General features: G+C 41.0%; 1 protein-coding gene across 1 annotated transcript in view; it reads right to left on the bottom strand.

Annotated features, from left to right (window-relative positions):
- OBSCN (obscurin, cytoskeletal calmodulin and titin-interacting RhoGEF) overlaps nt 1–15,895 on the bottom strand; it is a 184,822-nt gene that overhangs the window by 106,977 nt on the left and 61,950 nt on the right. The window contains exons 32-42 of the mRNA XM_026842630.1: nt 14,758–15,024; nt 13,054–13,320; nt 11,935–12,201; nt 11,063–11,326; nt 10,220–10,486; nt 9,580–9,843; nt 8,395–8,661; nt 7,060–7,326; nt 5,513–5,776; nt 4,487–4,753; nt 3,440–3,703 (exon numbers count right to left, since the gene is read on the bottom strand). Coding sequence (XP_026698431.1) covers nt 3,440–3,703; nt 4,487–4,753; nt 5,513–5,776; nt 7,060–7,326; nt 8,395–8,661; nt 9,580–9,843; nt 10,220–10,486; nt 11,063–11,326; nt 11,935–12,201; nt 13,054–13,320; nt 14,758–15,024 — 2,925 coding nt within the window. The remainder of the gene's footprint in view (nt 1–3,439; nt 3,704–4,486; nt 4,754–5,512; nt 5,777–7,059; nt 7,327–8,394; nt 8,662–9,579; nt 9,844–10,219; nt 10,487–11,062; nt 11,327–11,934; nt 12,202–13,053; nt 13,321–14,757; nt 15,025–15,895) is intronic.

Raw genomic sequence — 15,895 nt, forward strand, 5'->3', positions numbered from 1 at the left:
TGTCCCTTTTGGAACAACCAGTAGAATCATTCAGACTGGCTGGTAACATGGTAACATGCACTGTGGAAACAATAGGATGGGACAGTGTCTGCTAAGTCTTTGGAATGGGGTGAAGATCAATTTTGGATATAGAATATGTATGAAAGAACAGAAGAGGACAAGTCCTGACTCTAACCAGCAAGAAATAAATATTTGAGAATACAGATGTGAAGGATAATGGAGCAGAAGCTCAAGGATTTGAGGACAAGTAATGATGGAGAGGAGCAAAAGGAAATTCTGTGGGAAACAAGAAAGCAAGCTTCAATAATTGCTACTTGTGATCAAACAGAAGCAAACTTAAAGAACAAGGTAATTTGAGAGAGCGGAAAACTCCTCAAAGATAGAATATTAAGGGCATAACTACACAGACTACCTCACTCCAAGGATTATCAGGTATATTCTGACTATATCACAATTCTTCAATGTCCTGAAACTCAAGAGACCTATAAAATACAGAAGGTTTAGATGAATGCAAAAGAAATACTACAGAATGTAGAGGCAAATCCGGAAAAGCTAAGTTCCCTGCATGTATCAAGAAAGTCAAGGGCAGTTCCCCATTCCTGGACTCTGTCCCTTCATTGACAAAGAGACCAACATGAAAGAGGGGCTGAAAGGTAATCTGTAAAATTATGCTGATATCAAATGTCTCCAGATACAACTGAATTCTGCAGCAACTGGGTGGCAAGATCGCTACTCCAGGAACTTTCCATGTTCTCCGCTCACAGTTCAACTTGTGGCTCCTTGCTGTATCAGAATTTTAGCATGCAAATCCCAGGAAATCTGGCCAGCCTGAGCTAGAAAGAAACAGAAATACTGTAATTACATTCTGTAAGTAGATTAGAGGGAAGAAAAACAACAAGGGAGAGGTTGGTCTACCTCTCTTTCAGAAATGTAAGTTGATGGTGAGTGACATGGGGAAAGCTGACATGTTTAATTCCTTGTTTTCTTTTCTTTAATATTAAATGTTAATAATAGCTAAGAAAGTAATAAGAATTCTAGATAGGATAAGAAAAAAAATGAGTATATGCATAAACTGAATATTCTCAAAGCACCTTGCTGTCATTAAATAATTTGTCCTGGAATGCTTAAGGTATAAGCTCCACCAATATCAGACATTAACAGTTACGCTGGAAAAATCAGAGAATGGGTGATGTTCCACACGTATAAAAAGAAATGGGAACTTAGAGGTGGAAATGGTCTCACAGACTGAAATACACGCATGTAGTTCTTACCATGTAAACCAAGACTCTAAGCTCACAGGACAGTCAAGAAAGATCCAGAGTCAAGAAAGCCACTGACATTGGAGCTACCTTCTGACCAAATGTAAATGTCTGCTAGAAAGGTGAATTGGATGGCTCCCTGGCTTCCATCGACTGTGTTGACTAGATCACTGACAGTATTAGGAACACTCACCAGTTCTGATCTACAAGCTGAATCCTGTTCACAGTGCTTGTCTTGGAAAAATGGGAAGTGGGAGACAGAGATAGGATCCAAGGGATTATGGCCATTTCAGCTTAACTTTAATTCTCTGAAAAATATTATAGCAATACACTTGGACTTGCCAGAAGCTGTTCTTTTCATGAATGAGTGGGTCAGTGTAATATTTCTTGGCATAGGTTAATAAGCTCCACTGATAAGGAGACACAGTATATTCTATATACTTTGATTTCAGTAAAGGTCTTACTTTAATTTTGGTATAGGTGGAACTATGGTGGGAAGCACTACTAATTTGAAAGCCACAGTCAAAGAATATTCAACTGTGATTTACACTCACAGTGAAAGTATGAGTTGAGCAGAGTGCCTCAGTACTCTGCAGTCCAGCATTTTCTTTAGTGACTTGAACAGTGAAATGCAGTTTTCATTAACTTTGCAGATGATCTCTAGATAGGAAGGGGGGGAAGCCAAAAGCACTTTGTTAAACAGGATTAGGATACAGAAGACCTTGATGAAGCGGTGGTGAAAAAAGTAGGTTACAGTTCACAAAAGCAGATGCAAAATAATATATTTAGGAACAATCAACAACACAAATATAAGATGGGGAATAATAGAGAGCAGATCTGCAGAGAGATATTTGGGGTTACAGGAGATTATGGAGCAAACGCAAGTCAAAAAAATGCAATTCTGATGTGAATAAAGCAAACATCATAATAGGGATGTATAAAATTAAGTGTCATATGCAAGAAACACGAAGTCCTTCCATCCTACTCCAGTCTGGCAAAGGCTCAGAGGGCGCACTGTAGTCTGCTTTTGGCCACCACACTTCTAGAAAGATGTGGATTAACAGAAGATGGTCCATAAAGCAACAAAGATGAGCTGAAGTCTAGAAAACATGACCTATGAAGAAAGAGTGAAAGGATTGAAGGTGCTTAGTCCAGAATAGAAGACAAAAAGGAGACAAGTTTTCAGATCTTTCACAGAGAGAAAATAGCAAATATTTCTCCATCTCTACAGGATATAGGATGAGAAGTAATGACTAAATGAGTTTGGGAAAGACTTTTGTTGAAATTAGGAAGAACTTTCTGGCAGTATTGATGGCTAGGCAGAGGAATGAATGTCCAGGGGAACTGCAAATTCTTCCTCACTGGAGTGAGGCTAGGTAGGGGTGTTGGTGACTTGTGGCCCAAGGATGGACTAGATGACCTGTCAAGGTCCTTTCCAATTCTTTTTTTCCATGGTTAAACTGGAAGTTCAAGACTGAAGCCATCCTTGGTTTATTGGTAAATATCAAGATGAAAAGGTCTGGGCAGTAAAGTGGACTCATTGACCTACTGACTTTTCAGGTGAGAAAGACAGCTGAAACAACTTCCTACTGTCCTATGTTAATTGTGGAAAGAAAGTTTCCCTCTCTTCCAAGGAAAGTTTGCAGATGAATTTGGCTGAAGACTATGAAGTACTATAGTGCTGAGTATTCTACAATACCAGAAAAGAAAACAAATCTACATCACCCTTGGTCAGAATTATATAGAAAAGTTAAACCGAGTCAAGTTTTGTTTGCATTATCTAATGTTATCTGTCAAATCCTAATGTAACTTGAAATCTAAGATCTCTCTTAGGATGAATGTTCCTACTACCCCATCTCTCTACGCTCAAGTCCAAAGTAGGTGAAACAGAACAAAAAACACAAGCATGTGGCATGCTTCAGCCTTCAGTGTGGTGCAGAGCAGTATAGCTGTGCGCCACAAGAGCAAGGAGAAGAAAAGAGGGAAAACATTAGTACAATCCATGGAACTACAGTTCTAGTCGGAATTAAAATAAAAAAATCACTATAAAAAGGGGAAAATCCATTACTGACAGAATTAATGATGGCAAGATTAGAGAAAGAACTCATCGTGTGTCAGTACTGAGGCTTCCAGAGGAGACAGGAGACACGTCACACAAAAAATTATTTCTGTTTTCTTACCATGCACTGTCAGTGCTGCCGTAGTCTTCTCACCTCCACACACACAGGTATACTCCCCAGCATCCTTGACTTCTAAAGCATGGATCAGCAGTTGTGCTGTAGTACCTTCCTGTCTCATAGTATATTTTTCACTTGATTTGAGCACTTTGTGTTTCTTTTTCCACTCCACAGAGGCAGACCTAGATAGCTCACATTGTAGGGTGACTGTTCCACCTTCTGTGGCTTCTTCGTTCTTCATCTCTTTCTTGAAGTGTGCTGGCAAGGCTGAGGAGTTCAAAATGAGCAGAATGTATGACCATGACAGCTATCCAAGTAACTATTTATCTGTGCTCTGTCAACCACCCGTGACAAGCAAAGCCTTCCCTAATCAAATGGGATTGGTAACCACTCTGGAGAACACGTTCTTAAGTCAGAGCTTTTTTTATGGTATGGTCCATGGCATGAAATGGAGAACCACACCAGTCTCAGCTTCAGACTCTGCCAGACTGAGCCCTACCTTACTTCAGGTATTGCCTGGTACAACGGAAAATAAAGCCCAACTCTAGTGTATAAGTTTTACCACAGTGCAAATTATTAGTGAAAAAGTTGATAAATGAAACTATATCTGAGTCATCAATCTCACTTTCCTACGAGATCTCTCCTCGGATAATGGTCTAGCAGAAATTGACTGTCACAATATTCTGACACACTAAAACTACATCAAAAATATCTCGCAATCAAATCGTAATACTCTTAACTGTAGGATTGCTATGTCTTTACAACTAACGTTACAACAATAAGATTTTCCTTTTTTAGCAACCTCTACTGAACATGAGCATCAAAGTAGTAAGTTGGAACCAAGAAGAATATCTGAAATATTTGCAGTGAACACCCGATCAGCGCCTGATACTGACCAGTGTATTCAAATATTTATGCCCACGTCCAATCACATGTTGCTAATTTTATCAGAAACGGGGCTGCAATTTCAAAGCTGATACTACCATACGCTTAAACAACAAGTGGTTGAAAATAATCCACTTAATTTGATTTTTTTTTTTTTTTTTTTACCATTCACTTTCAGTGCAGCAGTAGTTTTCTCATCTCCGTAACAACACGTGTAATCTCCAGCATCTGTCAGATCTAAATCACAGATCACCAGCTCAGCAGTTGTGCCCTCACATCTCATAGTGAACTTCTCACTTGTCTCCAGGGCTCTGTCTCCTTTTCTCCATTCCACGGCAGCTGCAGGCTTGTTCAGTTCACAGCAGAAAGTGGCTGTGCCATTTTCTGTGGCTTCCACGTTCTTCAACTCTTTTTTAAAATACGGAGGAAGGGCTGAAGACCACAGATTAAGAGAGACCACTTTAAAATGGAGGAAATACTGAATCTTGACTTCTCCACTGGATTAAAACCCTTTCATCTCCAAAAGTTTTAGAATATATGGTACCTGAGAAGCAAATTAAGGATTTCGGGGTATCCTGCCTTATGCTTTGCAACTCTCCACCTTCAGCATGTCACAGCTGACTTGGAAATCAGTGTTGTAAAACTATAATTCCAGTACAGAAAGGTATGCTTTAAAGGCAGTTTAAGATACAGCAACAGAAAGCTAATTTCAAGGAACTATGCACAGCTCTATCTTAAGATCAGATGATCAGTTTAGAGCAATTTAAATGAACACTATGTTATTTAAAATTCCAGGCTGCAGTGCACCATTCTCACCTCCCTCTCTTAGTTGTTATAATAACAGAGCATGTTTCAATTCCATTCAAGAAAACAAGTAAAATGAGTGAAATCTCAGTGATATGCCTAGAGAAATTAATTAATGGAAATGCTGAAAGCGCTATTTATGACTTTACTGAGGTCTTCGTTATCTGCTTCCAGACTCCATTAACATGAAAGAACAGGGACAGAAAAGACTGTCTAGTGCTATTTCTCAGTCTTAAGAGAAGGACTTTCAGTAAAAAATATTCCCAGTGATTGATACAGCTGTCACACCCACTTAAAAATAATAGATGGGATTAAGATGAGTTTGTGATCCTACATAAGATCACAGATGACAAAGGAGAAAATCCCTATTAAACTTATGTATTTTACCATGCACTGTCAGGGATGCAGTAGTCATCTTGTCTCCACACACGCATGTGTAATCTCCTGCATCTTGTTCCTCCAGGCTATGGACTGTCAGCTCAGCAATGGTATCCTTCAGTCTCATTTTGTACTTGTCGCTAGGCTTGAGCACCTTTTGCCCTTTCCTCCACTCCACCGGAGTGGGTTTAGTTAGCTCACACTGCAGAACAGCCGTCCCGTTTTCTGTGGCTTCCATATTGACAAGTTCTTTTTTGAACAGTGCAGGCAAAGCTATGGGATGTAATATAAACAGAGAGGACATCAAAACCATTAACCAGACCTTGAGGAACTTAGGACTAGGTCCTGAGGGTAGTCCTTCCCTATTAGAGGAAAACAAATTATACAGTCTTGAAAACTGGATCTATTAGAAAACTACTGCAGGATCTCACAGGGGTAACTGCTGCCATGACCTGCTTCTAACATTGACTTAGGGAGCATGCTCAACGCTTCCCAGCTGACTCCAGTAGTCCTCTCTACCTATCCCAGTCTGAAATCATCTACCTTGAACATTAATGACCTGAATTTTGATTGAAAGTCATCTCCCCACGTGACAGCACTGCTAGCTGGAGACCTCTGCCTTTCCTGAAAAAAAAAAAAAAAAAAAAAAAAAAGTAATATAACTTCGGGTGCATCTTTAAGCCCCAATTTCCAAGGTCATAATGGCTCTAATATCAAGAATACAGAGGGTTTTTTAGCAGCATTCAACAAGTTGCCTTGTGGTGTGCCACTATAGTAGAAAGGAAGCAACTTGCACAGGGAAGAAAGTGCCAGCTCAGAGGAGGGGAGGAACAGAGGTACTTCCAGCTGGGAGAAAGAAGAGGAAGTAAAAGTATGCAGAAAATCTGAGAGAAAAGAGTTTTGCCTCCATAGCTTTGTCCCTGTCCTTAGAAGCATCTTATCCTTAAGATATATCTCCAATAAAAACTATTATTTCATCTATTGGAACTGTATGTGAAATCTGCTTCTGGAGGGGCAACCAAAGCTCATTGCTATTCATCATGGCAGAGACAGGAACAAAATCCGTCTCACTACTCCCTAAATTAGGGCCTGGTTTGGAGATATTTTTTTGGAAAGTACCATTTCCTCAGCAGAATATATCACAAAAGAGGAAGACAGTCATTTATTCCTGAATGGAAAAACCTCTCACCGAGTTCAGCATTTTTAAAGAACTATCCTTCAAGTTAAGCACCGAAATCCACTGACATCAGTGAGACACCAGGACAAACCCTTTGAGAATAATCTTTCTGCTAGAGGTCTTCTCACTCTTGACCTTACATACAGGTACATTTTTCACTTCTAAAAAGTGAAGACCAAGATGAGAAATTCTCACAACTCTACTTTGCTATAAAGCCACCAGTTTCAAACTAACAGACAGTGGGAGATGGGACGAAAGTCAGCCAGTCGACCAAGAAAATGCTGCAGAATCAAAACATCAAAGCAAGTGGGAAGGGAACTTCTCAGAGAAAAGGGATCTTCTTGAGGTACTGCTATCATAACAGAGAATGGCTTTTTACCATGGACTGTCAAGACAGCCGAGGTCTTCTGGTCTCCACATACACAGGTATATTCTCCTGTATCTTCTACCTCCAGATCTCGGATCAACAGCTCTGCAGCAGTATCTTCTTGTCTCATCCTATACTTATCACTTGGTTTGAGTGTCTTGTCCCCTTTTTTCCACTCCACCAGGACACCGACCTTGCTGAGCTCGCAGTGCAGAGTGGCTGTGGCACCATCTGTGGCTTCTCTGTTCTTCAATCCTTCTTTGAAAAATGCAGGTAAAGCTGAAGGACAGCAATACGAGCAGTGAGATGCAATGCTCCAAAGAATTAAAATTAAACACTGATGTTTAATTTTCCATTTCCCTCTTATCTTGAGCTGATCTATCAATACAAAAACATAGATTCTGAGCTGTATCCATGAATCAGTATGAAGAAAGAAGCATCATCACCAGGAAAGGATTCAATGATTGCAGTAATCCATAGAGGTATTTTACATGTACTCAGAGTCAAAAATCGATACAAATAGAAGTAGAAAACCCAATTTTTTCCTGTGAAATTTCAAGCAAAAAGAATAGATACTAATTTGAAATTTCTGGAAAAAAAAAATTGGTTTTCTTATATGACTGTTTAAACCATAATGGGAAGATGTTTGCTATGTTTTCACATACTTAAACAAACAAAAAGACATTGTACGTTTTAAAAAAAAAAAAAAAAAAAAGAAACACCAGAGTTTCATTCTAAATGTCAGTTTGAAATGAACAACTTCATTTCCATATATGGTGGGAAAACAAGAAACAAGCATTTTCACCTGAACTGACATATCCTTTCAAACATGTCAGTTGTAATAAAAATCAAAGTTCACCTTAGGTTTGGGCTTGCTTTAGACAGGACAGTAACTCAATGCAATGACAACTGGCCTGTATGTATGAAAGCACCCCGTTGTTCCAGAAATGGAGTATGGGAATAAGATTCCAGGGAATAACCTAACCTTTAGGAATTTTATGAAACCTTAAAATCCCTAAATCATAATCCCTTTGAGACAACCCATTTTAATGGGCATAATGAGGAGACTAACAAAGGAACTTTCAAGGGAAAAAAAAATGATGGACCCTAGTTTAAATGGTAGCAGCAATCCTGGCTGCCTATACTCTGAGCTTACACGCTGACACCCTCCTTGTGCCACGGACCCCAGCTGCACAGACATCAATGGAAACGCTCACTGGCATCAGTGAGCTGTGGGTAAGGGTCTGGCAGAAGGAGGGAAGTGGTAGGGTAAGCATGTATCTCTCCAAATGAATAGTGAAAACAGGATAGTTACTTTTAGTACATGTCTTGTTTTGTTTGTTTTACCATGTACTGTTAAAACTGCCATAGTCTGCTGGTCTCCGCACACACAGGAATAAGTTCCAGCATCCGTTGTGTCTAGATTTTGGATTATAAGCTCAGCAACAGCACCGTCACGTTTCATTTTGTATTTGTCGCTTGATTTGAGGGTCTTGAATCCCTTCTTCCACTCCACGTTAGCAGCAGCCTTATTCAGCTCACAGTGCAGAGAGACACTTTTACCTTCTGTGGCTTCTTCATCTGTCAGTTCTTTGGTGAAAAGAGCAGGCAGGACTGCAGAGTAAATGCAACACGGACACAGCATCAAAGCTGAGAAAGCCTGACCCACGATCTACTTGCTCTCTTACCTCCCTGAACCTGCATCACACTGAAGCCACAAGACCTCCTTCACACTCCAGGACTTTGTTCCAATCTCTAACATTTCAAAAGAGACTTCAGTCTCATCTTCAACTTTTTGTCCTTACAACTTCAAAACTTGCTTTAAAAGCAAGTCTGTCTATTTGCAAACTTAGGTGACAAGCCATCTATCCTTCACTTTATACACCATAAATTTAAAGGGGCAAAACTAGAGGCCGTATTTCAATATGAGACCCAGAGCATTTTGTTTCCCTGGAGAAAAACAGCAGCTCTTCAGAAGTGCATGATTCATGGCACCATCTGTATTTTTATAGAGTTCCTTAAAACGGAGCAGTTACAAACATGCTGTCAGCTTTCTGCAGAGATAAAGTATATGCCTTGAAAGAGTTAAGCCAAAATTGGTGAAAAAGATCTGGGAATAGCAGGAGCATAATAAAAGCTATTTTTCATTAAGGTAGTCCTTGGCAAAAACTTGTTCCTCTTAGGAGCAACAAGAGTAACAGTCCAAGTTACAAAAAGAAAATATTATTCCCACTTTTACATCAGTCCCTGTGTGAAAACTTTTAAACAAGCAGCTATACTGGACTAGGGAGATTGTGTTGAGTTGGAGACTTGTACTCCACTTGTCATTTAAACATAGCGTCTAGGAAGACAAATAGCACATCAAGAGGGCACCGGGTGAAAGAAGAGAGAGAGAAGGAAAGCAGGATAGAAAAAATAATCAGGAGGAGGGATAGAAAGTATATGGGGACCAAGTGAAACAGGAGAAAAAGAGGAAGAGATCTTGGAATTATCGAGGTTTGCTTGGGACACATGCTGAGAATTTCTTTTTACCATTTACTGTCAAAGCAGCTGTAGTCTGTTGATCTCCGCATACACAGCTGTAATTGCCAGCATCCGCCAAATCCAAATCCCGGATCATCAGCTCTGCGAAGGGACCTTCCTGCTCTATTTTGTATTTTTCACTTGGCTTGAGGACCTTATTCCCTTTTCTCCACTCGACTGGGGCCGATTTGCTCAGTTTACAATGCAAAGTGACCGCCTCCCCCTCTGTAGCTTCCTTGTTCAATACTTCTTCTTGGAAGAGGATAGGCAAGGCTGAAGGATGCAATACCAACAGAGAAGGGATCAGCACTAGATCAAAATGAACTGGACTCTGCTGTGAGTTACTGGGCCAGTGTATACATTTAACCCAAAAAGCTCTACTGCTAGGTGGATACAGTTGAAAGGGGGGTAAAAAACCTCCTACGGTAGAGAGAAATAAATTTGATAAAACAATATACAATATAGCTGTGCCATCTCAAAGTAAAAAAAGCGTAAGGGAATATTCTCTAATAGGGTGACTCTTTGGTACCACAGAGGTGAGAGCATGAAACCTCTAAGAAATCACACCGACCAAGCTTCACATGAGCAGAAAATGCTGTTAAGCGTGCTAAGTCTAGGGTTTAATGGAAAACATGAGTAGAAGGGTTACCATTCACTCTCAAAGCAGCTGTTGTCTTCTGGTTTCCACACACGCAGGTATAGCTCCCAGCATCAGTCAAGTCTAGGTCTTGAATAACCAGCTCAACAAAACGCCCTTCCTGTCTCATTTTGTATTTGCCATTTGGCATCAGCACCTTCCCATCCTTCCTCCACTCGACTGAGTCCACAGCCTGGCTCAGCTCGCACTGCAGCGTGGCCGTCCCGCTCTCGGTGGCTTCCTCGTTCTTCAACTCTTTTTTGAAACGGATTGGCAGGGCTGAGAGATGCAGAATGAAAAGGGATTGCAACCCAAGGCCCTGCCCAGATCTCTGGTCAGAGGTTGAATCATGTTTTATCATATGACTACCTAAGCCTTATTCTAACACCCTCATCCTTAAACACATTCTGCTTTTATTTTTGTGGCTGGTAAAAAACAAAATCTCTAGTAAATTGTTCTGTGGGAATCAAAGCATGCCGATCGTTATTGAGGTCATGCATACAAATGACAAACTCATCCTCATTAAAGGTGATGAACTTTCCTTAAAAGAAAACCCCAAGGAATCTTACATTTCCATACTAATTCAGGAAAACATACATGTCAGCACCCTTTACTTGAGGAAAGGTGAGAAAACAACACAACACACACACACACACACACCATTGGGCATAATGAACACTGATCATGGATGGAGATCAGGGAAAGGAGTGACATGGGAACATGAAAAAGTCGAAGGATGAAAAAAGTAGAAGCAGGACATAAAGGTAGATACTGCAAGGGAATATACAGAAAGGAGGAGGGAAGAGATCGACAAAAAACATTCCAGAGTTTCAAGGGTTATTTCTGACGTTTTACCATTCACTGATAAGGCTGCTGTGGTTTTTTGATTCCCCACTACACATGTATAGTTGCCAGCGTCCTTTGGGTCTAGGTCATGGATCAGCAGCTCAGCCACCGTGCCCTCCTGCCTCATCCTGTACTTGTTACTCGGCCGGAGAAGAGTGTGGCCCTTCCTCCACTCCACGGGGGCCTCTCTGCTCAGCTGGCATCGCAGGGTGGCTGTCCCACCTTCCACAGCTTCTACGTTCTTCAACTCTTCTCTGATGAGCACAGAGACAGCTGAGGAAGGAAGCATTCTCATTTTAATTTAAGAGCATCATTACCAACCTGGTGACCTTATATGGGACTTAAAACCAAAACAACTTCTCTTGGCACAGCTAATAAGCTCTGACCTACCTGCGCTTTTAGGACTATTTGTATTTACGATAGCGTATCATGGGTTTGGGAGGGAATAAAACCAAAACATTTATTTCCCAATAATTAGAATATCAAGGTAATTACCCTTCTGCTGCCCAAATGCTGATGGTCACAGATGCATGAAAAACTTGCTGAGAAAGTGCAGAAGAGAATTGCATATTCTTTAACAGAATGTGTACCTGAGGCCCTTCTTACCTTCCAGTTTAGAGCTCACGCAAGCACCTCTGTCCAGAGCAGAAAGCAGAAGAGTTATTTCAGGGGCAAGGAAAGATATGTTATCAGGTATATTTGATCGCTATGTTTTAGCATGAAGTTATTGTCCTAAAAACAGAGAACATAATGGACCCAGCCAGAGCTGCCTTTTGTTTGTACTGATCCCTTTTTCTCTGAGCGTTCACTATAAATGTGCAGGAGCTAGCAGGACCACGGCAAGAACAACAAATCGTCACAACCAAGTGTCTTGTTCCTACCATGGATTTTGACTTGGGCTGTGGTCTGCTGCTCTCCAGTGTCACAGGTGTATCTTCCTGCATCTCCCAGCTCTGCATTATGTATCACCAGTTCTGCCACTGTCCCCTTCTGCTTCATTTCATATTTGTCACTTGCCCGGAGCGTGACTTCTCCCTTCTTCCACATCACAGTGGCATCAGCTTTTGTGAGTTCGCAGCGCATGGAGACAGATTTCCCCTCTTCTATTTCCATATTCTCCAGGGCTTGTTTGAAAAGGACAGGCACAGCTAGAACACAGAACCAGGGAATAGGACATTCTCTCTTGACCTGCTGTACAACAAGTGCCCCACGAGAGCTGTCACCTCTCAAAACCAGTCCTTTTCCAAAGGAGCAGAACATTCTAGACCCTCCCTTGGCTGTGTGGCATCAAAGTGATTCTGCTTGGGAGCAGGAAGAAATCTCTCTCCCAGGTGTTATCATCTGTCCACGGCTCCCTAGGAGTATGGTGGAAGTTTCTCTAATAAGGACCCCTTCAGAGTCCTCTGGGCATCCTCCCCTAACAAATTTCCTCCTGTTGCAGGGCTGAAGCAGTATTCATGCCCTGTATCTCTCATGCTTTCTGCTCCAGCATATTCTGCTTTTGTTATACTGCTAAAGATATTGTATTTGTTTAAGGGCATTTGGAGAGTACATATGGCATCTGAAAGCCTTTAAAAAGGATGACTAGTGAAGTTTGGGGGTCTAAATGTTAATCACGTGGTCACCTGCAATTTGCTAGGGCCTGGACTTATATTTTTATGTTCTTGTGCTCCACGTCTCCATCTCCAAATCCAGTCTTAATCACAGCCATGTAAAATAGCTGATAGATCAGGAACTATGGCACCTAGGGTATAGAAAATGAACCCTCTGAACCTATTTTCTGCTCACTGGGAAGTTACAAGTTTAAAGTCCCAGACATATAATGTGAGATTACGGGAGTAAAATATATACAAGTGCTTACAAGTATGCAACTTTACCATTAAATTTTATGTACGAATTTGTAGATGGCACTGCCACAAAGTGCTGTGTGGCTTTTTTAATAGATACTCTATTAAAGTGATGCATTAAGAAAGCATGGCAACATATTTAACTCTGCCTACCGTTTACTTTCACCCGAGCAGTGGTTTTCAGTTCCCCAGTGCTGCAGGTATAGTCCCCAGAGTCTATCGCTTTGACATCTTGAATAATGAGCTCTGCCACAGTACCATGCTGCTTAAATTCATACTTCTCGCTGGCATAGAGAACAGTGTCTCCTTTCATCCATTTCACTGGGATATCAGGTTTGCTGAGCTCACAGGTCAGCTTGACTTGTTTTCCTTCTTTAGCTTCTTCATTTTGGAGCTCCTGCTTGAAAAGAACTGGTATTTCTGCAAGAAAAAAAAATATTGCAAATGTTTAAGGAAACACACAAGATTGGAAAACACTTTTCCTTTTTTTGTTTCAGGTTTTGTTATTGAGATAGAAAACCACAGGAATGGAAAAGCACTAGCAAACAGTAAACAGATTCTGACAACTCACATCTGGCTGCCGGCACACTACAACGGCAAAAAAAATGTATTTGAGACCATATGCTTATTTACCTTTTAATCCCTATCTGTACTACTGAAGACATTGCTGCTATTACTGTTGTCATTATTAACATTAGTGGCAGATGCTGCACTGCTATTAGTGACACAAACAATGTGCTGCAGTGTTGTAGACGGGCGGTCAGAGCTGGACCACTGGCACAAAAAGCGTAAGACTTTACTGAGGTCAACTCGGACGTAACACAGAGGGCACAGAGAAATGGCAAAGCACTTTCTGTTATGACCAGCAGTATTGATTTCTAGTTATAAAAAAAGCCCACGACATTATTTTTGTCCAACATGAATACAGACTTAAAAGCAGCACAGAGCAAACATGGAGAGGAAAACACAGCTGTATGTGAAAGGATCCCTGTGGAGATTCCTATGCAGGCTCTGTCACTGCCCGGGATTCAAGGCTTTAAGGTGAGCTAGTGTAGGAAAGGCACTTACTGGGAAAAAACCCTCAACTGAAGTGCTTTCCCCTCAGATCATGAAAAAAACCCCAATTTCTTCCCGACTTCTGCTAACTTAGCAATATGCAAGTCAGCTACAGATTTATGATGCAGCTACAGATATTATGTTGTCCTGTGGCTATTGGAAAACTACAGCCTATTCTTCCATCCCCCTTTTAGCTCTAGTTTGGGACACTAAACACTTTTTATAGCATGGGTAGTAGATGAGCCTGATCCTGACATGGCTCAGACCCAACACCTACCTAACATACTTGGTGTTCATCCAGCATGTTCAGGTAAGTACACTGAAGTCTGGTGTGTCAGAAGAGAACTTTAGCTTCAGCTCAGACAACAACCCTTTAGATAGCACCTCCGGCATTATCACACTCTTTGGGTGCATTATTCTCAATGAATTTGGCTGCCTAAAGTAATTACCCAGACAAATGTGGGAGTGAGAGCTCCATCCTTGGAGCGGGCCATCAGTGGAGACAGCTTCCGAAGGTCTCCTACAGAGATACCCACTGTCCTCGACCCACTGCTCTTTTCTGGAGAGTTTAGGCACTTAACTTTCACAAAGCTAAAACCAGGTGAGATGAAGGATTTTCCTGTTTCCCGTTGTGTCACCTCTCTGGGTGCTGATTTGATGAGAACCTCTCCTACACTGTGGTGCAAAGACATGAGGTTCCTTTCCATAATATTTTAATATTTTTATTATTTCAACTTATTACTATGACCTCAGTGTTAGATGACGAGTTAGGAACCAAACCATCACTCCAGATGTTCTTACCCTTGACAGTAATAACCGCACTACTTTTAGCTGCTCCAGCCTCACACTCATATCTGCCACTGTCTCTTTCTTCTGCCCTGTGAATGACAAGCTTGGCCTCAAATCCCGACCGGCTGATGTTATGCTTGGAAGAATTCCTAAGGCTCTTCCCATCTTTGCACCACTTTACAGGGCTGTCTGATTTGGAGGTTTCACAGTGAAGGATCACATCCTCTCCCTCAGTGACTTCAGTATCAACCAGCTCCTTTGTGAAGATGCAGGGCTTCTCTAGAATCACATAAAAACCATCTGAGATGTTTCAGAAGAATTGCGGATTTTCAGTTCACAAGTAATCTGTGAGATTTACATACAAGATTACTTGTATCAAAACTACAGGTCAAGGTTAGTAACAAATAATTTGGTGTTTACGACCATAAGGACCTCTGGAAGGCACCAGTCGTGCCATGAGGTGTTGTTTGGTAAATACCTAATGTCATCTGGGAGAAGCTGAGAAGACAGTATCCTTGTTGAAGAACATCAATAAGATCTCTCTCACATCTTGTTAAATAGGAACAAGATGGAGACATGATTTTTCTAAGCCCTTTTACCTGTGAGCTGATTCATTTAAACCTTCTAACTGAATGTGGAAAAGTTAATTCTGCATAGAGTCAGGTGCAATACAGGTTTCTCAAAGCCAGTCATGCAGAGCAGATCTTCTCTCATCATCATGAGCCCTCTAAAAACCACGGGGATAGCTCAGACTTGTCATGTAAAGTGTCTCTACAACCACTGGAAGGTGACAAACACCTCCAGAGACCAGATATTAACTCCCAAAATAGGCTGTTAGGACAGAAAAGATGAACTGCTCTCTGGAAGTGCTTATCTTTCTACACAGCTTATAGAAGTAGCCTAAACTAGATACCAACAGCTAAACTGGTCAAGGCAGATCTTATGCCCCCCTAGCTCATAAAAACCCAATCAATCAGGAGACCAAAACTCATTTTTGGTACTATAGCAACACATATTAGCATTACCAAGAGGAGTCAGCCTTTTGGGGAGAAAAAAAAAAAAAAAAAAAAAAAAAAAAGATCTTTCATTTGTCTTCACAAAAAATCTGTTTACATTTCTGTAGCATGGCAAAATTTGAGCAAATTTTCCA

Source organism: Athene cunicularia, assembly GCF_003259725.1.
Source record: "Athene cunicularia isolate RWA chromosome 2 unlocalized genomic scaffold, athCun1 chr2_part1, whole genome shotgun sequence".
Classification (NCBI taxonomy): Eukaryota; Metazoa; Chordata; class Aves; order Strigiformes; family Strigidae; genus Athene; species Athene cunicularia.